General features: G+C 36.5%; 2 protein-coding genes across 8 annotated transcripts; both read right to left on the reverse strand.

The window, feature by feature from the left end:
* LOC127801904 (uncharacterized) lies at positions 1–13286 on the reverse strand. 7 transcript variants are annotated; one of them, XM_052337418.1, is made up of 21 exons: positions 13161–13286; positions 11964–12034; positions 10263–10373; positions 9418–9474; positions 9251–9321; positions 8432–8531; positions 7022–7092; positions 6770–6870; positions 6580–6683; positions 6429–6482; positions 6122–6177; positions 5994–6032; positions 5634–5877; positions 4599–4780; positions 4454–4521; positions 4147–4219; positions 4014–4075; positions 3006–3933; positions 2387–2677; positions 1224–1535; positions 1–389 (listed from the first exon to the last, which is right to left on the reverse strand). In XM_052337418.1, exons 2-20 carry the CDS (start codon positions 12027–12029, stop codon positions 1256–1258), a joined length of 2958 nt encoding a protein of 985 aa, XP_052193378.1. In that variant the 5' UTR covers positions 12030–12034; positions 13161–13286; the 3' UTR covers positions 1–389; positions 1224–1255. The 7 variants fall into 7 exon arrangements, 5 of the variants coding, with proteins under 5 accessions (XP_052193378.1, XP_052193377.1, XP_052193379.1 ...); XM_052337417.1 differs by having other exon boundaries at positions 2–373; positions 11964–12068; positions 13161–13251; XM_052337419.1 differs by having other exon boundaries at positions 3–373; positions 5733–5877.
* Positions 13287–14515: 1229 nt separating this feature from the next.
* On the reverse strand, positions 14516–23954 carry LOC127802829 (cytochrome c-like). The gene is made up of 3 exons (XM_052338876.1): positions 23670–23954; positions 15956–16089; positions 14516–15054 (listed from the first exon to the last, which is right to left on the reverse strand). Exons 1-3 carry the CDS (start codon positions 23779–23781, stop codon positions 14962–14964), a joined length of 339 nt encoding a protein of 112 aa, XP_052194836.1. The 5' UTR covers positions 23782–23954; the 3' UTR covers positions 14516–14961.
* Positions 23955–24237: the final 283 nt, after the last annotated feature.

Genomic DNA, 24237 nt, shown 5'->3' on the forward strand with positions numbered 1-24237 from the left:
ACATATAAACAAATTATGCAAACATTCGATGCTTGTGTTATGAATATGAAGAATTTTATGTTCTTGTTCTCCAGAGTTTTGATTTGACATAACAAGAAAAACCCTTATCATCTTTCAACAAAAAGAATGTTAAAGTTTTGCATAAACAGAATGTTAATGAGTTCAAGTACAGATATTGCATAGATGTTGTCACCTATGTAGGCACATTAAGCACGGATCTCCTAGTGCTTTTGGGCATGGCTCAATGGGAGCAGCACTCTTCTACAAATTCTTATAGCATTCTCCTTGTGATTTAAGTTTTCCAGCAAAAAGCTTGCCAGTGAGCCCCTTGGTATCCCCATCTTTCCAAGAATGTTGTTTTAGACCTCCATTTCTGCATAACAAAAACACTACCTTCAGGGAGTAAAAGCCGTACCAAAAGCTAGAGAAAAGTAAGTTACCGGTGTCAAAAGCCTTAAGTGGGAGATTCGTTGCTCCTTTGTATACGAACGGTTAGAGTTCAACTAGTGAAAATAATATTTTGCAAATGAAGAACAAGATTAGGTACAAAAATGACTCTCTTTACCATAAAAGACTGAGGAGCTCCGTGCATTGAAAACATTTTTAAGTATTCCTCACCTTATTTTACACTAATCTATCACTTGTAGCCTGTCATCATCCAACATATCAACAATCCTAACCTTCAAAGCCCCACTATCAGGGTCCTTCAAAATGGACGATTACATACGCGTAATGAAGCCACATGCAAATCTGATGCAGCAAGTGGACGGGCACCTGTGGTTCTAGTTTAGGTGGCACACTCACTGGATGCTATGGCATCACATGGAATTATTATTATGGAGACTTGAGCTTCTGCCCAAGTTAGAATCTCCATAACATCCTAGAGGTATATAACTACAGTGACTGACAAAATAAAATCTTTAAGTAAAAAGCATAATCCAAAACTTTATAATCATTTCCTACAAAAATTAACCCAGATCATTACATTTATCCTCAAATAAATATCTAAAGGAAGTGCCAAAAAGCACATCTGAGATAGCAGATTTTAATTCCTACGTTGAATAAGCTTCCTGAAATATAATCATTTGGGTTTTCTTATTTTGATAGTCAACTACCAATCAATGCAACATTAAACTTGACCCATTGACCTCCTTCCACCATAGCATATAGCAGTGGTTAACCCCGCAGAAAATACTAGAAATATAGAAATAGGTATAACTTACCTTTACATTTCCAGATAGTTATATGACCTCTCTCAGAATCCCATCTTCTTCCATGTGTGATCATAAACCACCTGCAAAAGACTACTAGAGTATTCCTCTTCTGGCAGCTTCAGAAGGCGTGCGATTCGTGTGAATGCCGCAGCTTGGCGCCCAACCAACAAATCGTCCTTTGTTTCAGGCTCTGTCTCCTGATTCAAATGCTCTGGATGTGATAATGCCCACTGCATTGCCCATATGGCCAAAGGACGCATGTAGCATAGGGATCTGTATTGGTCATCTGTGTTCCAGGCTTCTGGATTTTGAAAAGAATATCTGTCAAAGGACATGAGTGCATCAACATACTAGCTTAGGCTCAATCTAAAACAACAGTACAGAAGTGATAACAGTTTTAGCTAACCATGATAAAAATTGAGATATTAACTAAGTCATTTCTGCAAAAAACCACCATTCTGAAACCAAATCAGGGCAGCCAGAGAAGTCAGGTTGGATCAACCTAGGAAGTTTAGTCAAACTTAAACCCTAACTGAGACACAAACTTGGTATACTTGAGAGTTGGAGTCAAACCTAACCCCAATCAGATTAAGGTCTAATAGTTGAAACATTGTCTGCGACATCTCATGTAGAAGGGATTTGAAATATAGGTCCATACCTGAATGAAGAGGTAATAGAAAACATTCAAACTTCTATTCTAAATATTTAGCTATAAAAGAGTATCAGAGCCGAACATAAGTCAAGGAAATTGGGGGGCAAAAATCCAATGACTTTTGTAGAGGAACTGGAATATTTATGGAAGCAAGCCTAACTTGAATTATCTATAGACAACTATGTATAGGAACGGGAATATTTATGCTTTCTATAACCTGAGTTAAACCAATGGATATAGACTCTTATCTAGCCAACTAGGTAGAGTACTATCATTTGTATTGCATTCTCTTGAATTAGTTTTCTTCTTAAAAATTAATAGTAAATTAAAAGCTTTGCGAAGTAAGCAATTTTGTTATTAAGATGGAATTAGTCTATGAAACTGAAGACTAAGATGAAGTTATCATAACAATAACAGTTATCCTCCCTGTGACCTAAGTTCAGGTCATCTTTTGCTAATAAGTTGTTAAAATATGTCATTGCCACCTAGATAAGGAAAGGAATAAGAAGGATGAACCAACCCAAGCCCTTCTTTGGACCAAGCAGCTTCATGGACTCCGCCTGCAGTTTGGAATGCCATCTCATCCATGCCTTCCTGAATCATAGCTGCAGCAACAGCATACGTAACTCCAGACCATATTTCTCTTGACTGCATCGATGACATGTCAACTTCTCCACTCGGTAGCATTCCATTCACAGCACCCCTTCTCCCGTCCTTCACTTTTAACACATTGAAGTTATGAACCTTCTCAAGCGCACTTTTTGCTTTGTCTTTGTCAACTATTGGTAAAAGACCAGAGGCTCGAGCATACCTACAAAGAAAATTTGATAAGTTCCAATTTGTTAGCAACAATTTTATTTAAATTTTTTGATTAAGAATTAGAAAAAAGGAATCAATCATTAGAATAAAAATCCATTCTCACATATAATACTTTCACCTCTGTGTGTGCACATGTGGGTGTCCAAAAGCAAAACATTTAACAGAGATGCTTGTGAATCAAGAAACTACACCCATATGCAACCCATGAGAGTACACATGCATGAAAACCCCTTTAGTTTCACATGGAGGGTCCTTTGAATAATATTTTGAAGCATGTGAGATCAAGTAACATTAAGGAAATTATTTCTGTTGCAACAGACCATTGTCCAGCCAACTGATCAGCTTGGATGGATAAACTTGAACTTCCGCCACTGTTATCGTAGTTGAAGTAAGAACCATTCCATAACTGATCATATACTGTTTTTGCCTTCTGAAACTTAAACCAAAAGTAAGCCTCAGCGCCCTTGTCACCAACTTCACGTGCCATAGCTGAGGCAGCCTGCAAGGCTGCTACCCACAGACCACCACAATATGCACTCACTCCAGAGACAGACCATGTATCATAGGTCTGATCAGGGAAGCCTTCATTTTCTATCATCCCATCGCCATCCTTATCAAACTGGTCCATAAAAGCCAATGCAACATAAACTGAGGGCCAAACGGCTTGAGCAAATTTCTTATCTCCTGTTGCAACCACATCTCTGTAAACTTGTAGTACGAATTTTGGATTCAAATCTTTCCATCGATCTGTATTATATAGGTTATATGCATTTACTTCGAACCATGGGTCATTGAGTCCAATATCATGGGGAACTGCACCAAGAACCTTTCTTGAAACCCATTTTCCGTTATGCAGAAGGCTCATCTTACTGGGATCATGCATCATTACAGCTGCTGCAAAGTCTCTCTGGATGCTGAGTTCAAGTTTGGGAAATAACATGATTATTGCAAAAGATGAATAAAAATGAACATCGTAAGTGTTCCACATGTGATATTCTATACCCTCAAGATAGAGGAATTGACCAATGTTCTCCTCTCCATCTTGAAGTAGATTTGTCCCAAATGCAGAATTTAGCGTAACTGGATAGTGTATCTCGTCAAGTGTTTCTGTTATTCTCCCAAGAATGTTAACGGCAGTGTTATTCTGATGTGACATTTTGATAGCATTATTAACTTTTAAATTGTACGTGTCAAGGCAAAATTTTCTTTCTCCAATGCTTGCTAAAGTATGGACTGGGGATGATCCATCTGCACAAAGGCAAAAGAATAAATTTAGACTAGCTACTTTAGCCACACTGAGAACCAAGGGTTAATGTTCAAGGAAACACCTGTCCAAACTGTTCCTCCTGAATTAAGATAGTAGAGCTCATTGAAAAGAGTGACCGGGTACCTGCAAAGAATCATTAGAAACTTCAAATTCTGACCAAAAAAGCAGTCTGCAAGTGACATCTCAAACCTCACCATTCAGGAAGTCTCTTGTCTTCGAGAATAGGTCTTTGCCATGCTTCAATCTGGGATTCCCAGTTGCTATTCTCTGTGCTTCAAAGAAAAGAGACAAAATAAGACTTCAAACAATGATTAATCATTGCAGGGGAAAATCCTGATTTAAAGTAGAAAATTCAAAATGTAAAAAAATTTGAAAAGGAAAGGAACCAAACATCTTGCAGGATTCCTAGCCTACTCCAGAGTACTAGACTCCAAAGGAATTAACTACTCTCTCAGTCCTAGTTAAATCATCCAATGCATAAAGGTTAGACTTAAACCGTACCAAGAATAGCATCATGTGCAATATTTCCAGCAGCATCACCATGAGTGCCATAAAATTTGGTGTAACGCCTGGAAACAAAAAAGTATCAGCAAATCCTAATTCCTCTGAAATTAACCTGGCACATATTTTACCACCCGGTACCCACCTGTAATAAGTTCTTCCACTCATGAAGTTTGCCTCAGGGCAGTCCCATGCCAATGAAAATGTTACAGCACGTACTGCATCTGATGGAATTGTCACAGATGCAGCAATGGCTGCTCCAATAGATGATCCCGGTTCTGACGGCATTGATGTTTCAGTAGAATCAAGGCTATCAAAGGAGCCATGCTGATGGGATATATGAGGAACAGAAAAATCATCATAAAATAAGCACCCAAAAAAGAAAAGAAACAAAAAGGGAAAAAAAAATAGATCATGGTTTATTTAACTTATTCCAGGGATAAAAGTTGAAAAAAAAAAAAATCTCAAGAATTAGCAGACATCTGAAGATAAAAATGAAATGAGACAAAGAAAAAAAAAAAAAAAGAGAGAGAAACCTCTTGACTGGAAACTAGAACGTGTGGCTGAGCCAAAAAAGGAAACTAGAATGTATGTTTGATTATCAAAAAAGTGCCTAATACAAGTTTACCAACCAAAAATATGGTCCCTGGTTTGAAGTCAATTCCAGAAGAAATCAAAGGAACAGAATATCTTACTACAAAAGAAATGACGAATCATGCCAGAAGTTCATTAGATTCTACCAAGCTACACAATGGGACACCTGAAGCATTCCTGTGTAGCATGTATCCAATGAAAGGGAAAAGAAAATGACATGTTTAGATTTGTTTGGCTCTAGCTAGGAATTGAAACCATGAGATTTCATGTCTTTAAAACCAGAGAGCAGGTCAGACAAACATGAGGCAGATCAGCAGCTCGAACATGCCTCATCTTATCTAGCACTTCATTCACCATGTTCTGAATATTTCTTTTCTGGTCATGTCATATAAACTTGGGAAGCTTATTTGAGATTTCATGTCTTAATTCTGGAAGAAGAAAAGATTAGGATCAAGAACTAAAAGTTGAAACTTTCAAAGGCATGAGCTTAGTTAGAAGCAATCAAGATTGAAAAATAAGATATCAAGCATACTGTGAAATCAACCACTCCTAAAAAGCTGAAGTTGTTAGGGAAAGGGACAACTACACATATCAAGCTTTCCAACACGTGGAGCAGGTGCCTGGGGGTGGCATGGAGTGGGGTGAGGTGTAAGAACTGCACAGGCACAAAGAGTGGGTAAAAAACCTCTTTAATTTCATCCCACATGTCTTTTGCTGTTATTCCTTGGGAATTTCCAGCAATCAGAAAACGAGGGCATTCTGAAATGTGAACACCATTTGTCTCTTCTGCTGCAATTGCAAATGTTACAGGGCACAGTCCATTTCCAGTTCTGAGATGACATACATAGAGCATTACCAACAGAAAATCATAATCATCTTTAACAACATATCAAATAAATCAAATTGCGCAAAGAAAATTTTATTGCATAACCAGAATGGAACAAACTTGTGATGTAGGAGCACGCCGTGAACACCGTCCTTCATCCTAGCACAATAATTCACCTTGTAAGTAAGAATATAATGGAGCTCAATCACATCAAGAGCACTTGTTGATTACATCAACTTCACTGTTACCTGATCTTTGTATTGTAGTGATTACCAGAAAATCCAGAAACCCCACCAACAGAATTCTGAATGAACATAAACAAGAAACTTCCACTAGCATTAATGCCTTGAGTAATAATCTTTTGAACAATCTACCACCTCATGCAAAGATGATGGCTGAATAGAAATTCTACCAATAAAGCAGTTGATAATGAACACTAACAATAATGGAGACCATTAATCAAGACTTGGAGAAACAGTTTGGGCATACAACAAAAGTTCACTTGGAAAACAAAATTATGCGTACGCATTGGTGAGACTAAGAATTTTCACTTACAGCCCATGTGAAAAGCAGGGTGACATCTGCATCAGTCCTTCCCAAATTAAACAGCTGAAGATAATTAAAAAAATATAATTTTTTTTACATCAAGGCCACAACAGAAGATCATATGTACTACAAATAATTTTCAGAAAAAGCACATTCTTACCGTGAAAGTAAAAACTGCTGCAGGGAAGCTGCTTTCTTTATAATTATGGGGGATGAAAGGAGAAATCTGACGACAAACTATTCTAAGCAACGGATCAGGTTCACCTGAATTTCTAGAGAAGGGTGACCATGTGTAGTTACAAATGAAGGTAAATTAGCTAATGAAAAACCAGTTAAAGTATACAGATTACCTTCATATACAGTCCAAGCCCGAGGATACAAGGCATGATATGTAGAACCATGTCCTTTCAAGTTCCAGTCCCAGGATTTAATCCAGGATTCAGAACCTTCTCTGTTCATCCAAGTAATTTTCCGTGAGGTTTTCTTTGCTTCTATCACATAAAATTCTATTTCACTAATATTTAACATTTTCATAAGGATACACAAATATCTGTTCATACAATCAGACAGTAAAGTGACATTAGCACAACACAGTAACTTACTTAAGCGTTTCTGGGCTCCTCGGGCAGAGTACAGTAGAATACTTTTCAGTTGTTGAGCGTGAAACAAAAACCTACACAAGGAATGACATGCATATTAGGAATATGATACAATATTTGCAGCCGAGTAAGTTGCAGTTCACAATGACAAAAAGCTCTTGGAGTCCTTTTGGTGCTACTACATCTAGAAATTGTAGTATCTTAGCTTGGTACCACTGGAGCTCAAAGTTTTTGAGCCTGCACCACAACATACCAAGCCTTTATCCCACTGTGGGGTTTTTGAGCCTGCATGGCAAGAACTTAAATGTTTTACAATGACTCATCTCCAAATACTTCCAGTTAGCAGCACAAATCCATTTCTAGTTACAGTTATTTCCTTTATCAAAGGCTAGGTGTCAACCTCTCTCACCCATCACTAGCCTCTTCTGAAATGGATAATTATTCTGAAGCCACACAGAGCCAACACAACTGAAAAAATCAAAATCCAAAGACTGACTTTTTTTAGACCCCTCAAGCAGGGACAATGTTTCTCTCTTGTCGGATAGAAACGCTAAAAAATGCATGTGCAAGAAATGCATGTGCAAGGTGGTCCTTCATGTTGACACTATGTCCAAAGGTGCAATACTATTTACTAATGGAAATCAAATATTGTCAAGACCTTAATGCTGAAAAAGAAATGAAATAATAATAATAATAATAATAATAATATGATCACAGGAATTGGAAGAGAAAGGGTCAATGAACCCAAAAGGAACACCTTCTTGGCCCTTTCAGGGAATGCCTCTGGTTGTTAGATATGGCATTAGAGGCTAGAGCCAACAGATGCACAGATAGCACCCCAGGATAGTGTGTGAGGGACTTAATATGGAGGTACAACCCAGCTAGCAGTATTTGTTATTGATTTTGGGCCACTCACTGGGACATGTGGGGTTAACGAGGGGCAGAGATTTTGATGGCCCAGAGTCACATTGGCATACGTTGAATTTCATATTCAAAGTTTTTAGGTCATCTTGGACATACAAATGTAAGTAATGAACCAAGTCCAATATACTTTTCTAGTATTATTGGGAAAGTTTCATGGTGTTCTTTATGAATGACCATCTCACTTAAAAGGTTCTAATAGAGATATAAGTATTCATTGTCAACTTTATTCACTTTGGCCAGTCTCTCCTCCACAAACAGGTCAGCACATCAAAATATCACAATCATCAAGTCAACAATAAGGTTCGACTGGAGGATCTATTACCTTCTCAAAGATTAAACTGTTAGAGAGGAGCAACTTTAGTCTTATATCCTCATGAGGCAACCTAAGTCCCCACAATTGATAAAAAAGGAAATATGAATATAGTGAAACCACTGGATTCACATAAAGAGAGCATGATAAATGTCTTCAGAAGAAAAGTTCAAACTTACAGAAAATTGATTTGCTAAAATTGGTTTATCTTCACATATTGTCGGAAATAGTTGCAATCTCTGAAATTCACCTTTGTAGTTTCTTTCGATGCTTCCTGCACTGAAGATCAGTTTTTCTCCCAGCAATCAGGATAATTTGTATGTGTGCGTGAATATAAAAGGGTGTTAAGCAACTTCCCATAAGAAATAGTAAAAGAGTACAAATTCTTCCAATTAGTTCCCATAAATTACTTTTTTCAATTTTAGAGTAAACAAAATAATTTATTAGAAAATAATGCCCAGTAGAATCAGTGTTATGGCCTCCAGATAGACACTTAACTTCTTCCCAAGTTAATCACAAGGTTGGAAGCAGCAGTCTATTTTTAGAATGGAGCCAAATTAATGTCAATGAACCTCTCAGATAATGTCTTGATTTCACTTGGAGTAGCATACAGAAAATCCTAATAACAAAACAGGTCATTTGTACAACTAAAACATGGTTAGATTTATAGATTAAGCAGATCTAAGTTGGAGCACTCATTTGTCCCTAGAACAAAATCAGGCATGAGGGAACTAGCGTCACAACCCAATCCCACATCAGTAGTCCTAACTTTCTAAGAGTCCAAGATTTAGCTTCAGCTAGCACTTTGATGAAAACATATGGTCCAAGTAATATGCCCAAGACTTTCGTGGTATACTACTGATATGGGATTGGATCATGACAAAAGAGTGTCATGCCCTATACTCAAAAAGGTACAGTTACAGTGCATATGATAAATCAGAGAGGAATTTCTTTAGATAAAGAATGACTGTGGTCATCGGTGACGAGTATCTACTTACCCAATACCACCTAGTGGAACACCACGACATGATGCGACAGGGCGCTTCACAAAAGGATTAATCATTGCCTCCTGCAGAAAGGTATAAAAAAATGCAGAGATTAGTTCTTCCCAGTAACCAGATACCCATTTAAATAACATAAAGATTTTACAGGGAAAAAAAATTACCCTTCCTTCCGCAGCTTCTTTTTGGACATGACGCCATAACCGATAACCTATAGGAGCCTGCCAAAAGCCAAGGAGATACTGTGTAGGTAACAAATCTGAAAGAGCTCCACCTAAGAGAATGACAGCAGCAAAGGGAAAAGCAACTACATGGGACACAAAGCTCATTTTCTGGTTTGTCATGGGCTGTAAAACTTGTGTGTCCATCGTAGACGTATATTCATCAAGTACTCACCAAGTCTATTGTGCATTTAATCAAATGTCCATGCATGATAATAATGCATATTATGTCAACTATTGTCTTGTAATAAGCAATATGAGAGTTTGGTTCAAGTTCTAGCTCTCTAGAATGTAATTCACCAAAAGATCAATCAATACCAACATAGGCTAAATATTTGTTTCACAAGTATCAACATTCATGTATATGACTAAATTCAGTTCTCTAAGTTACAAATTGAAGAAAACCAAGACAATGTCAGGGCTTAAGATTCAATTTCAATGTAAGAAAAATCTAAAAAAGAACCAAACCGGCAAGTAGTCTTTATATTTATCATTCATGGTTTGCCACCAATGTCAAGATGGGAGGAAACTTTTCAGCTCTTATAATTTATAATAGGAGTTATATTCATTGATCCTTGATGTTTCAATTTGAGCACAAGTCACTTTAAAGATAATAAACAACTGCTCAATTTCCATTATTAATCCTTGAAAAGAGAAGTTTCAACTTCAATGTTAAACATTGCTAGCATTTTGAAACTGAAGCACACACTTCTTTTATCAAAAAGCTATTTTCCTGATAACTCATGAGTGTGTTCAAGACCATGATTTTGTGAAGTAAAAGAACATACCATATGAATAATCTCTTGCAAACTTAAAGAAAACTCCAAAGGAACATTTTCCTGACTATTTATTTTCCGCTGCCATGTCAGAAATGCAGGTTTTGCTGGGTCAATCTTAATCTGGGAAAAAAAATAAAGGAATAAGATAACAATGTAATTAAAGCACCAATTCTGAAGCACATTCAAAGCAGGCAGTAGCTCTGAGATATGTAAAGTAAAACCAAACCTTTGACAAGAAATAATAGTTTTCTTTTTTAAAGAAAAAAAGAACAGCTAAATTTTGCGTGATAGTTTTTTCTAGAAACCCAGCCAAAGTTAATGTGAAAATACCAAGAGGTGGGTTTCGCAGATAATTTCCAAAACATTGCATCCCATGCAAGCATGGTTCTAATTCATTATTTGCCCATGCCTGAAATAATTAGTTTGATGCATGGAGATAATTAATCTGGATAACCAAGTTTTTAGGGGAATCAATAGTTTCAGTGTGAAAGGTGAAAGTTGTTTAAAACAATGTTTTTGCTTCTGCATAGACCTCCCTCCTCTCACCCTCTTCTGTTTAGAGCAACATTTGCTGAGTAGTGAATCCAGAAAGCCTGACTCTACAACCACGATTTCATTAGTCAACTAGTTATGCCCAAGCAACCTCAACTTTCTTCATAAAGCGTAGTCTTAAACCACAATTCCTTTGGAGGGTCTAGATTTGGCAATTATCTACCTAAACAATTGGCCTCGGTAATTTCATACTCCCATTACCGGGGTTTTGATAATACTTTCAAGACATGAACCTATGTCAATAACACTGCTAGCAAGGTGCATAAAGCTTTAAACACATTTCCAAAATCTTAAATCCTTTTCCTTCTTGAGAAATAGCTTTGAGGTGTGATATTGATTATAAGAACCTTATATACGAAAAGGCCATAGAAAGAAATGACTAGATAGCTATAATTCATATAGTCAATCGCACATATTAGGATAAAAGCTTGTAAGTTGTTGCTGTTGTGAAATAGCTTTGTCCCACACAGTGGGATTAAGGCTTCATACATAGTTGTTGTCTTTGAGACCAATTTTGTTGTATAGAATGAAACATTGGGCAGTTTGTCGTGGCCCTAGGATATTAGAAGGGTAATACTGTAATTGGGCTGCATATTGTTGTAATTTGGTTAGATAGACCTGGCTGTTGTTTTGTTTGTTGAGCTTCAGTTACAATAACTGAAGAACAGCAAGGTATACCTATAAAAGGCCAGTTGTAAGGAATTGGGCATTCATTCATGGAATAAAAGATCGAATCTTCCCTTCCACTCTCTGTTCGTTCTCTCTCAAACCCTCTAACCTTCCCCAATTCTTGCTATTCTCCCTATTCAGTCTTCTTCTCCCCAATTCTCTCTCATTCTACCGGAATTAACCTCTGTCAGACCCCAGGATCTGATGCTTAGGTACCAACATGTGCAAAATATGACATCATGTGGAAATCCTACACATCTATAGTTTTGCAATAGTAACACCCAGGTTTAGAGGCCAAATCATCCACAAAAACAACAGGAACTAATTTGAAAGTGCAGCAGACTTTGATTGTAGTTGCATCTGATATAGAAAAATGAAAAAAAAAAAATGCCATAGCTGGCTACAATGCAAAATTGTGAAACACTTGGATGATGAACACAAAAATTGAACAAGCCAAATATGTCACCATAAATGAAGCAGACAGCCTACCTTATCATTCCAAGAACTCAATGGTTCTCCTTCTCCTTCTACTTCATCAAAACCATTCCCTGGCATCTTGACTAATGCAGTACATGAACAAAAACATGAGATATCCTATATCATATACAGAAAATTGAAGTCATGATGATTAATCATTTGGCTGAAAATATGTACAATGTACAATAAACAGTACAACCTTCAGTTTTGCGTGCTTCCTTAATTTTTTTCTCCACCACCAACCAAAGAATTGAATTGGGATTTATAAATTAACCTCACAAATACTAACAAAGTAAATTCATAAATATAACAAAGTACCTAAAATGTTTTCCCTAGTTATTAGGATTGATTTCACAAATCAACCATAGAAATCGAGAGAAAAACAACACAGAAAATTGGTTACATGATTTAGACTCAATGCCTACGTCTATGATCTCAAAACAGTGGGATAATCTACTAATTCAATAAAAAGTACAGCTTTGCACGGATAAAACTGAAAAAGCCTCACAATACTCTCTACTCCATATAAATGGTCACTCACACTCCAAGGTCTCTGTTTGTCTGGCTGTGGGATTCTCTCTTTGTGTAACTGTACTGGGGGTTGCTAATTTATGTACAGTAGGCAACAACCTGAATGGGATTGAGTCTCCTACCTCTATCCCTATATCTACTAGAACACAGGATTGCTCAGAGACTTCTTCTCTTCATCAGACCGAGTTCACCAGATGAGATCACATCAATCTCTATGTGGTTAGAATTTGAGGAGTTATCAAACACAAATAATATAGAGAGATTATCCTCTGTCTTTCAATTAGTACCAAGGATATCACTATTGCAGTCAATGCAATTGGAGTTCAACTGGCTCACAATCAATTCAACCAACTAAAACTGAAAGATAGACCTTCCGAACAAATACGATTTTATTGTGTAGTCGATCAATAGCTATTATACTCAAATATTAATAAAAAAATTTGGTTAGACGGGAAAAGACTCAAACCCAACTTATCACAGAAGACGCGAATTAAAGATGAAAACCAATCATCACCCACCAAGGTATAAACACATGCAGAAATTGGGTTCGATTTAAACAAGAAACGGAACAATTTTTCAGGGTCATACTTCTTCGATCATCCAACGTGGATGTGCAATTCAAAGCCTTAATTCACAATGCATAATAGAGAAGAGGAGAGATAGAGGAAGGACCCTAACCGGAGATTGCCTGTGATACCGTAGAGAAAGGCGGAGAGAGCCGTTACGTATCAAGTCGCTGTTGCTTCCTCTAACCAGCCGTGGATAGATCCACCCCCACTTTGAACTGGGATCTGAATTCTCATGAATTATTTCTTTTTGTAATATCACTAGTAGCCCCTGAATTTTAGTTTATTTTGTGTATGACCCATTATTGCTAGAATATTTATTACAGTCTTAACCCTAAATTTAAGGAATAAAATACTCCCTCCCTCCCTCCCTGTCCTTTGGTTGGTTGGGACCATGAAATTCCATGTCATTATTTTTGGACATACATTACATTATCTCTTTAATTCTTTAAATATGACTCGGGCTTGTCTTTCTTTCTTTCAAAATTTCTTCTTTTTTTTTTTCTCATATTTAAAAATTCTGGCTTCTGATACTATTAAGAGTTTAATTAGTAATTAATGAACAGTTAACACGTGGATTTTGCTTCTGGATGAAGTTGCTAGTATTTCATTTACCCAAAAAATAATAATTGAGTTTTGAAATATAAATAATAATTAACAATTAAAAAAAAGCAATTCCTTCTACTATTATGATATGAGAATAGTAAAATTATTATGATATAAATAATAATCAGTTTTTTGTTTTTTATTTTTATTTTTTTAATATGAGAACCTATATAAAGTCTATTATAGATTGCACAGATTGATTTGATTCCCTTTCAAATTGGATTACATCACCCACAAGCTTATTAATCTGAACAAGAGGGATTAATTAGACAAGGGCTTGTTGCGTTTAAAAGTTACTTAAATCTCCACTGATTGTGACGATTAACATGAGGACGGACAGCTTACCAAATATGCCTGGCCTGCCACCTACTCTTTTTTTGCCCTTCTATAAATAATAATGAATTTGGATTTTTCTTTTTTGGACCTAAAGAAAAATAAAATCATCTTATTTCAAGAGTTAAAATATATATTTTTTTTTATTGATTAACAATAAGTATACTTTATTTTTCACACACATCACCAATGCAATCAATAAAAATGTTTTGGATCTAAAATAACAAAATACAATAAATCACACTTTTACCTCAATACTCCCAAAGGTTTAGCTACTGTAGTGATATAATATAAGCCTAACGAATAATGGCGGCCTCCTCTTCTACAACTAAGACGAGCAAGAGCAAACCTGAGTACAAATTTCTATGTAATTTACCTAATGCAGCATTTATTTGATCTAAGTAAGAAGTATTAATTAATTTTGTTGGTAAATTAACTCTCTGTAGTGACTTTGGATAATCATCAAACAAAAACAAAAAGGTCAACAAATAGATTGAATATCAACACAAAAAAATAAAAAAGGGGAAGTGGAGCGAATAACTAGGGCGTCTCCCCTGTATGTATCATCTTATCTCATAACAACAAATAAATACAGTTTGGTGATGCCACCAACTTGGCATTAGGATGAAGAGGATGAAGTGATCCTGCAATCAGACTAAAAAATGGCATATGGTGTCCTTTTCATTTCAACACCTTTTTATCAACGATGAATATAAATTAGGCTGTAATCAGCGGGGCTCCATTTCCATGGAGAATTAACACTCTCTCAATATGGGGGGGTTCAGCTTTCTGGGGAAGAACCGGGGACCACAATACATGGTCTCTTTATTTGAACAAATTTATGTGGTACTGGTAAGCTATAGTTTCAGCCCAAAAAAAAAAAAAGAATTCCATCGGATGGATATTGGATTGACCAAACTCTTCCGAAAAAAATAGCATGCATGCCTGTATCTGTATGACACCCAAAAAACGAATCAGGAAGTTGCTTCCTTCAGATATGCTATGAGGTCCGCCCGCTCCTGCGGCTTCTTCAATCCCGGGAAAACCATCTTTGTCCCAGGAATGTACTGCAAATACAACATACCCAGGAATTAATTAATTATTAAGCTACATGGAGATAAATAAGAGCAAAGTTCCTAGAATATCCATGCGTGCAAGTTCAACATATTAATTACTTTTAAGTCGATGTACAATCTCAAGTTGAATACGTATACCTAAATGCACACAACTGAATTTTCTAGATCATTGTCTCAAGGTTAATTTTTCCATAAGAAAGTAAAAAAAACAAAAGGACCACAGATTAACGGATAGGAACAAAAACATTAATGAAAGAAATCCAAGCAAGAGACCCATCAAAGTGCTAATTGTTAATACAAGGAACGATGAAAAATTCCCAAGAGCTCAACTTGCTTCATCTCCCAAGTGTAGCATGCGGTCCCTAGAACCTTTGATCTGCCCTCTTATTCAAGAATGCAGAAGGCGGTTCAAATCCAAACCCAAAATAAGTCTTTATCCCCATAAATATAGGATGGTTTTCCAAGAAAACAATACTCCATTGGTGACATGGAAAAGGGGGGCGGGAGAGGGAGAGAGAGAGTCATTGCTGCAATGTTTTCAAATTCCTGGAGTAATTTAATTCTATTTGCAGTTCTCTCAATTTTAATGGCAGTTAAAATCAATACTAAGAAAAAAAAATACATAGATTAACCCCCTACTGGAGATTTTCTGAATTAATCTAGGCTTAAATACAACTATGTGGAAGCAATTAACTAGATATAAAACAGCACCAATATTTTATCCAGGTTTTCCGAAACATGAACACAAAGCATGATAACAATCAAGCGACAACAGAAGACACACATCACAGACAACATAAATATTTAAGTGGAACAAGACAAGAAATTTCTTGGAGTACCACCTAAATTATGCAATTAACCATTAAGAGGGCAAGAGGCACAGCACAGTTACCTTTTTTGGATTAAGCAAGTAGTCATATAATGCATTTTCCCCCCAGATAACAGCCATGTTCTTGTTTGCAGTAGAGTATGAGTACCCAGGAGTGGTGCCAGACTGCCTTCCAAAAAGGCCATTCAAATTTGGTCCTGGACAATTCAATTGGTACCAGAATAATAACCTTTAGTGTTGCAAGGGGAAGATGGAAAAAGATACAGAAAGGAACTTACAAACATATTAAAGTAACAAGTGAGTGTGAAGATAGATTCTGGACAATACTAATGGAAAGAACTAAAAAAGCATCTAAAACCTCAAATAATAAGTAACAACATTTTGTATTTAAATAATTTTGAAGTAAATTTTTTTTCATATCTACACCAGGTAACTTAAGACCCATTTGATTTTACTATCAATTTTTAGTTTTCTATTTTCATTTTCACCTTTTTGGAAAAAGAAACAAAAAGTAGCATCTGTTGCATTGTATTTGTTTCCCAAATAAATTTTCATTTTTTAACAAAAAAAAGTAACACCAAAAAGGTATTCCAATTCCCATTCGTCCAACTAGCCATCCCCTTCATCAGCCTAAATCATGTTGATTGACTAGCCACACCCTCTTTATCAACTTAAACCCTGGCGAGTTTTTAGGGAATAGGTATATTTGTCAACATAAAATAATTTTTATATATTCAATTATCTGATAAAATATGCAACATTTTTTTATCCAGTATCACTTTCAGTTTTTACTCAAATTTTGAAAAATGATAATTCTATCTAACAAAAACAATGGAAACACAAAAACAAATAAAAAATAAAACATGAAAACTGAGCAAAATCAAGAAGGCCCTCAGTCATCTTTATTACACAACAAACTGCTTTTCTTGCTGTTTTTTATAATGGCAATCCAAGATTCTTTTTATTTACTTATCAAAATAAATATTAAACCTTATGGCATTAAGGCATTCTTGAGCTCATTATAATGATCAATTAGAAACCCCATAGAGCGATTCCCTTAAAGTTCAGTCAAGCACAAGACATCTATCAGGTTCTATGAACCACCAGCCCCATTTTATTTGAAGTAAAAGCAACATAAACTGCATGTATGTAATTTAAATTGAGACAAAAGAACAAAGGAACCAAGTTATGCTGTATTGCCAATACAATCAACATAAGAATAAGAAAAAATGTCCATTGATTTAACATATACATTTGATAATAAGTAATTCTGGGAAAACTTGCATAATTTCAACTTAAAACATCTTTATATGCATTACCGTTCTTCTCTGTAAAAGCTAATCGTTTCAATTTCAACTCTTTCAAAAACTGTCAAATTACAAAAAGGAAAATCTAGTTTGTAGGCATTACATAATACACATCCTAAATCAATGAACATTTATGACCAATCTTTAAATAGAATGACAAAATGCTGCACTTTCATTAAGAGGACCTGAAACCTGAACTCCATTAAAAGAAGCAAATTTATAATTCTACAGTTGTTTCATCTGAAAACCAAATGAAGGCCTGAACTTACATAGAAGAATAAGAAATTTCTTTCTGCAGATGTTCCATCTGACAACCTAACATAAACAATTATCTTAAATGAATAAGCAAATTCAAAGGCAGTACAATTATTTTCTGAACCAAACCTAAAGAGTCTTGACTACAAAACTGAATGATGAATGCAACCATCAGGTTGAATATTTTGAAATATTAATTGTGGTCAGACTAAATTCTGGCTGGGATTATTTATTTAAAGAGCTAGATGGAAATTAAAGAAAAAGGGGACCGACTACTTGTGGAAAAAGCATATCCACATGTAATACATACCATGTAAATTATGTGACTTTCTTTTGGAATGAACATACATAAGAAAGTATAAGAGATGCCTACCCAGAGAGTTGATAATGACTAGCCATTTGGTGGCCAAAATTAGCCTTAGAAGAATTAAGACATGAAAAGAATCTTGCTGTTACAATTAGTTACAAGAATTCACCCTCAATGACTAATCTACCCCTGGGTTGTAGCAGCTATGTGTGGTAATTTTTATGAACAAAACTGAGGTCTTTAGAAGCATGTTATTGGTATATTGAAATAAAATATTCACATACTTCGGAATGTTCTGTTTAAAGTTATTTGCGATTAACATGCCGTGATATGACAGCCCTAGGTTGGTAAAAGAAATGGGCATGTAAATGCTTAGTTACAGCTTGACAATAACCCCTATTAATCGTAACCTAAGTAAATGAGAAAGGCCTGTGATGCTTAAAATGAACCCCCCATGGATTTGGGTGAACACAAGCTAGATACAGACAAGGGAAATGAAAAGACAAAAGGATCAAAATTAGCAAGATTAGAACTGAGTTTAAGTGGAGCCATAAAACTCTTTTTGAGTAAAATGAAGTACAAATGTGAATAAAAGAATAAGGGTAAGTTGAGGGGGAAAAAAAAGAGATTAGAGTAGCTTAGACCATCTCCAACCCAAAACTTCAAAATGGTGCAACTTTTGCACCAAAATTGTGCAACTTTCACACTATCCTATCAAGACATCTCCAACCCATTACACCAAAAGTTACACCAAAAGAATGGTGTTATTTCTATTTTCTTTAATTCATAACAATTAATTTATTTCAAAAAATTACTTAATTATTTATGCAATTGCAAATTAAATATGTAAAAAAAAATTATACATATTTACATAAAATATTGCATTTATTTAAAAAATAAAATACAATATTATACATAATATCACAATGTACAAGATTTATAATTTAACACGACAAGATTCAAAAGGGATTATTTTAACGAAAAAATATTACAAAGAAAAAAATACAATTAAGACTCGACATTTAATTCTCAGAATTAGTATATTCCTCCCACAAATGTTCAATCAATTCATTTCGAAGTGCAATGTGAGCCTTTTTATCCTTGATTTTTCGGTGTCGAGCAAGGAATTTTTGAAATCGGGTGCCTTCAACAACCATCTCAACGTCTGGACTTGGTGCTTCTACCCAATCTCGAAGTGGTGACTCAACATCACGTTCATCCTCAATAATCATGTTGTGCATAATAATGCACGCAGTCATTATATCGTGTAAGACATTTTTTTGCCAAAAGCATAATGGTCCTGCAACTATTGCAAACCTAGATTGTAGAACCCCAAATGCCCGTTCTACATCTCTCTTGTTTCATTGCAAAATATTTTTTTCTTGGAACCACGTGGCTCACGTTTGTACAAGAGTAGACCACTTCGGGTATATACCATCTGCTAAATAGTAACCCATATTATATTCGTGTCCCTGTATGACGTAATTAGCGGGATGAGCAATACCTTCAGCTAGGTTGACGAAGAGATGAGAGGCCTCCAAAACATTGATGTCGTTATTTGAACCCGGCATACCGAAATGTGCGTGCCATATCCAAAGATCGTAATCTGCTACAGCCTCGAGAATAATTGTTGGAGATCGACTTCGGCCTGCATATTGGCCGGCCCAAGCGGTTGGACAATTTTTCCATTTCCAGTTCATACAAATCCAAACTACCTAACATTCCAGGAAAACCATGTTGTCTACCAACATAGAGCAGCCTCGCAATGTCATCAGCGTTTGGTGATCTCAGATATCGACCCCCAAATACCTCCACAACAGCACGACAAAATTTCTTCATACTTTCAATAGCAGTGGACTCCCCGATTTTGATGTACTCATCAATTGCATTTGCTGCGACACCATATGCCAACATACGAAACACAGCAGTTACCTTTTGAATCGAGGACAAACAGAGTCTTCCTAGAGCATCCATTTTCTGTACAAAGTAGTTGTCATGAGCTGCAACGACCTGAAGTATATGCAAAAATAATCTCCGTGACATTCGAAAGCGGCGGCGAAACATCCCTTCGCCCTAACATGGGTTCTCAGCAAAGTAGTTGTTGAACAATCTTTCATCAGCGGCCTCCCGATCTCGATGAATGATTATATGACCAGGTATCGAGCCCCCATGTATCGGTTGGTGTTGTTGCTGATCAAGCAGGTGAGCGAGAATGATGTTGTTGTTATACAAAAGACTGGCGGCTTCAATTTGGGCATCAATTGCTACTATGTGATTCGTAAGTTTTACTTCGCTATCATTATCACTTTCGGACAACGATGCCGAAGAAATAGAATAATTTGAGGGACCTCCAAGATTGAAATTCATTATGGTCAATAAGGAATATCGAATTTCAACGATTTTTTGCAAATACTAAGTGTTGCAATTTATAGTTGTCGGATATATCTTATCCTCAATTCTCACATCATTATGCGAACATGCATCACAACCATTTGATTGGATATCATCAAACCTCACCTATTGGATTTAATTCCCCATACCTAATCTTATCTTATCCCCAAGTCTCACCTCGTTATGCGAACATGCATCACAACCATTAATTGGATATCATCAAACATCACCCATTAGTATATTTTATACATACTAAAACAAATTTAAGAGGAGACATAATAGGAATAACATTTTTCCACATTGGAGGGAGGGGGCAATTTGGGAATAAAATAAAAAACGACAAAATGCCGTGGGTGAATAGTGGGACGCCAAATATGGCGTCCCACTGTTCAAGACGCCATTTTAGCGTCCAGTTTTGCCGTCCCATTAGAGACGGCAAAACGACAATCAATGGGTGAGGTTTAATGATATCCAATCAATGGTTGCGATGCATATTCGCATAACGAAGTAAGACTTGGGGATAAGATAAGGTTAGGTATGGGGAATTAAATCCAATGGGACGGCAAAACTGGACGCTAAAAGGGCGTCCTGAACAGTGGGACGCCATAGTTGGCGCCCCACTATTCACCCACGGCATTTTGCCGTTTTTTATTTTATTCCCAAATTACCCCTCCCTCCAATGTGAAAAAATGTTATTCCTATTATGTCCCCTCTTAAATTTGTTTTAGTATGTATAAAATATACTAATGGGTGAGGTTTGATGATATCCAATCAATGGTTGTGATGCATGTTCGCATAACGAGGTGAGACTTGGGGATAAGATAAGGTTAGGTATGGAGAATTAAATCCAATGAGTGAAGTTTGATGATATCCAATCAATAGTTGTGATGCATGTTCACATAACGATGTGACAATGGGGATAAAATATATCCGACAACTATAAATTGCAACACTCAATATTTGCAAAAAATCATTGAAATTCGATATTCCTTATTGACCATAATGAATTTCAATCTTGGAGGTCCCTCAAATTATTCTACTTCTTCGGCATCGTTGTCCGAAAGTGATAATGATAGCGAAGTAGAACTTACGAATCACATAGCAGCAATTGATGCCCAAATTGAAACCGCCAGTCTTTTGTATAACACAATATCATTCTCGCTCACCTGCTTGATCAGCAATAACACCAACTGATACATGGAGGCTCGATACCTGGTCATATAATTATTCATTGAGATCGGGAGGCTGCTAATGAAAGATTGTTCAATGATTACTTTGCCGAGAACCCACGTTACGGCAAAGGGATGTTTCGCCGCCGCTTTTGAATGTCACGAAGATTATTTTTGCACATACTTCAGGCCGTCGCAACTCATGACAACTACTTTGTACAGAAGAGGGATGCTCTAGGAAGACTCGGTTTGTCCTCGACTCAAAAGGTAACTGTTGTGTTTCGTATGTTGGCATATGGTGTCGCAGCAGATGCAACTGATAAGTACATCAAAATTGGGGAGTCCACTCCTATTGAAAGTATGAAGAAATTTTGTCATGCTGTTGTGGAGGTATTTGGGGATCAATATCTGAGATCACCAAACGATCGATATCTGAGATCACCAAACGCTGACGACATTGCGAGGCTGCTCTATGTTGGTAGACAACGTGGTTTTCCTGTAATGTTGAGTAGTTTGGATTGTATGCACTGGAAATGAAAAAATTGTCCAACCGCTTGGGCCGGCCAATATGCAGGCCGAAGTGGATCTCCAACAATTATTCTCGAGGCTGTTGCAAATTACGATCTTTGGATATGGCACGCACAATTCGGTATGCCGGGTTCAAATAACGACATCAATGTTTTGGAGGCCTTTCATCTGTTCGCCAACCTAGCTGAAGGTATTGCTCATCCCGCTAATTACGTCATACAAGGATACGAATATAATATGAGTTACTATTTAGCAGATGGTATATACCCGAAGTGATCTACTCTTGTACAAACAATTCATGAGCCACGTGGTCCCAAGAAAAAATATTTTGCAATGAAACAAGAGAGTTGTAGAAAATATGTAGAACGGGCATTTGGGGTTCTACAATCTAAGTTTGCAATAGTTGCAGGACCGTCACGCTTTAGCAAAAAAGTGACTTACACGATATAATGACTGCGTACATTATTATGCACAACATAATTATTGAGGATGAACGTGATGTTGAATCACCAATTCGAGATTGGGTAAAAGCACCAAGTCTAGACGTTGAGATGGTTGTTGATGAAGGCACCCGATTTCAAGAATTCCTTACTCGACACCAAAAAATCAAGGATAAAGAGGCTCACATTGCACTTCGAAATGAATTGATTGAACATTTGTGGAAGGAATATACTAATTCTGAGAATTAAACGTCGAGTCTTAATTGTATTTTCTTCTTTGTAATGTTTTTTCGATCAAATAATCCCTTTTGAATCTTGTCGTGTTAAATTATAAATCTTGTAGATTGTGATATTATATATAATATCGTATTTTATTTTTTAAATAAATGCAATATTTTATGTAAATATGTATAAATTTTTTTTACATATTTAATTTGCAATTGCATAAATAATTAAGTAATTTTTTGAACTAAATTAATTGTTATGAATTAAAGAAATAAGAAAATAGAAATAACACCATTCATTTGGTGTAACTTTTGGTGTAATGGGTTGGAGATGTCTTGATAGGATAGTGTGAAAGTTGCACCATTTTAGTGCAAAAGTTGCACCATTTTGAAGTTTTGGGTTGGAGATGGTCTTAGTTAGTGGTTATACTTTTGGGCCCACATGAAAGTTTAGAATGTATCAGAGAAATGACATCTTACCAGGAGATTTGTAGTTTGTACACAAGGCCTAGTTGTTGTAGGAATTTCTAAATACTGACACGAGACTCCCTTGGGAAGTCTAGGAGGAGAGTTGGTGGGGAGCGCGCCCCACTTCAGGGTGGGGTGTGACACAACATCATAGATCACAATCAGCATTTATCATTAATCTAAATCAATGAGGAAAACACACACACAAAGAAACTGAAGAGATTATAGCCTAATTAAGGAATTAGACATTTGTCAGCAAAGGTGTTCGAACCCTCAATTTGTGAACTGAGCAATCTTTGACTGGCTCATTTGATAATTTACGTGTTTGGCTTTGGAAACATGTGGAAGCACAGAAAACTATTTCGTTGGCCAGCCAAAACAGATCTTGAATTAACTTCCTAAAATCGATAAGCTATGAATCAGTTAATATGCAACCAAACTGAATCTTAAAAAAGACCAATCATCCATAACGCAGATCAGGCAAACGCAATCAACAAATAGAGAAGAGAAAAATAAGCATTGAATAGAATATCCAATCATATTTAAACGCAAGAAGCCCGTATAGCAACAAGATCTTTGCGTCATATATAGATATAGACACAACAGAGAGATCATAGGAAGGAATTAAAGAAAGATGATTGGATACAAATAGAGAAGAACGTGTTCGTTGAGGGAAGCGATCGATCACCTTGTTTGTGGCCAGCACCTTTTTCGACGGTGTGGCACTGCGCGCACTTCATCTTGAAGATCTTCTCTCCCGATTTGGTATCGCCGGGCGGAGCTTGCTCGAATGTGGCCATCACCTACGCCTGGCGAGACAAACAAGCTGAGCTGCGAACGTTCCCGATCTAGGGTTCCACCACACTCTCGATGGATGAAGAAGAAGAAGACGAGAGAAAACCAAAAAGGTAAAAAGGCTGCACGAACTTTCAACGAAGCTTTATGCTCTTTTCGGAGACCTCTCCCTCTCCGTTAACGAATTTGTCCGAGCGTGGATCGGGAATTTGTCTGAAAAGACGGAAATAGCCTTGGGCCCATACGGCGAGGAAGATGGACGCAGTTGGGGGAGAACCGAGAAGAAACGTGTGGTCGTGGACGCAGCAAGTAGCAAGCTCTCCGCGTCCTTCGGGGAGAGGGCTGTAACGAGCGGTAGAGGACGAGACGCGTGGCAATCCTTATTCCGTGTTTATTTAAATTTTTTTTATTTTAATTATACTTTAAAATTTATATTTTAAACTCAATATAACTCGTGTTCT

Source organism: Diospyros lotus, chromosome 5, assembly GCF_014633365.1.
Source record: "Diospyros lotus cultivar Yz01 chromosome 5, ASM1463336v1, whole genome shotgun sequence".
NCBI lineage: Eukaryota > Viridiplantae > Streptophyta > Magnoliopsida > Ericales > Ebenaceae > Diospyros > Diospyros lotus.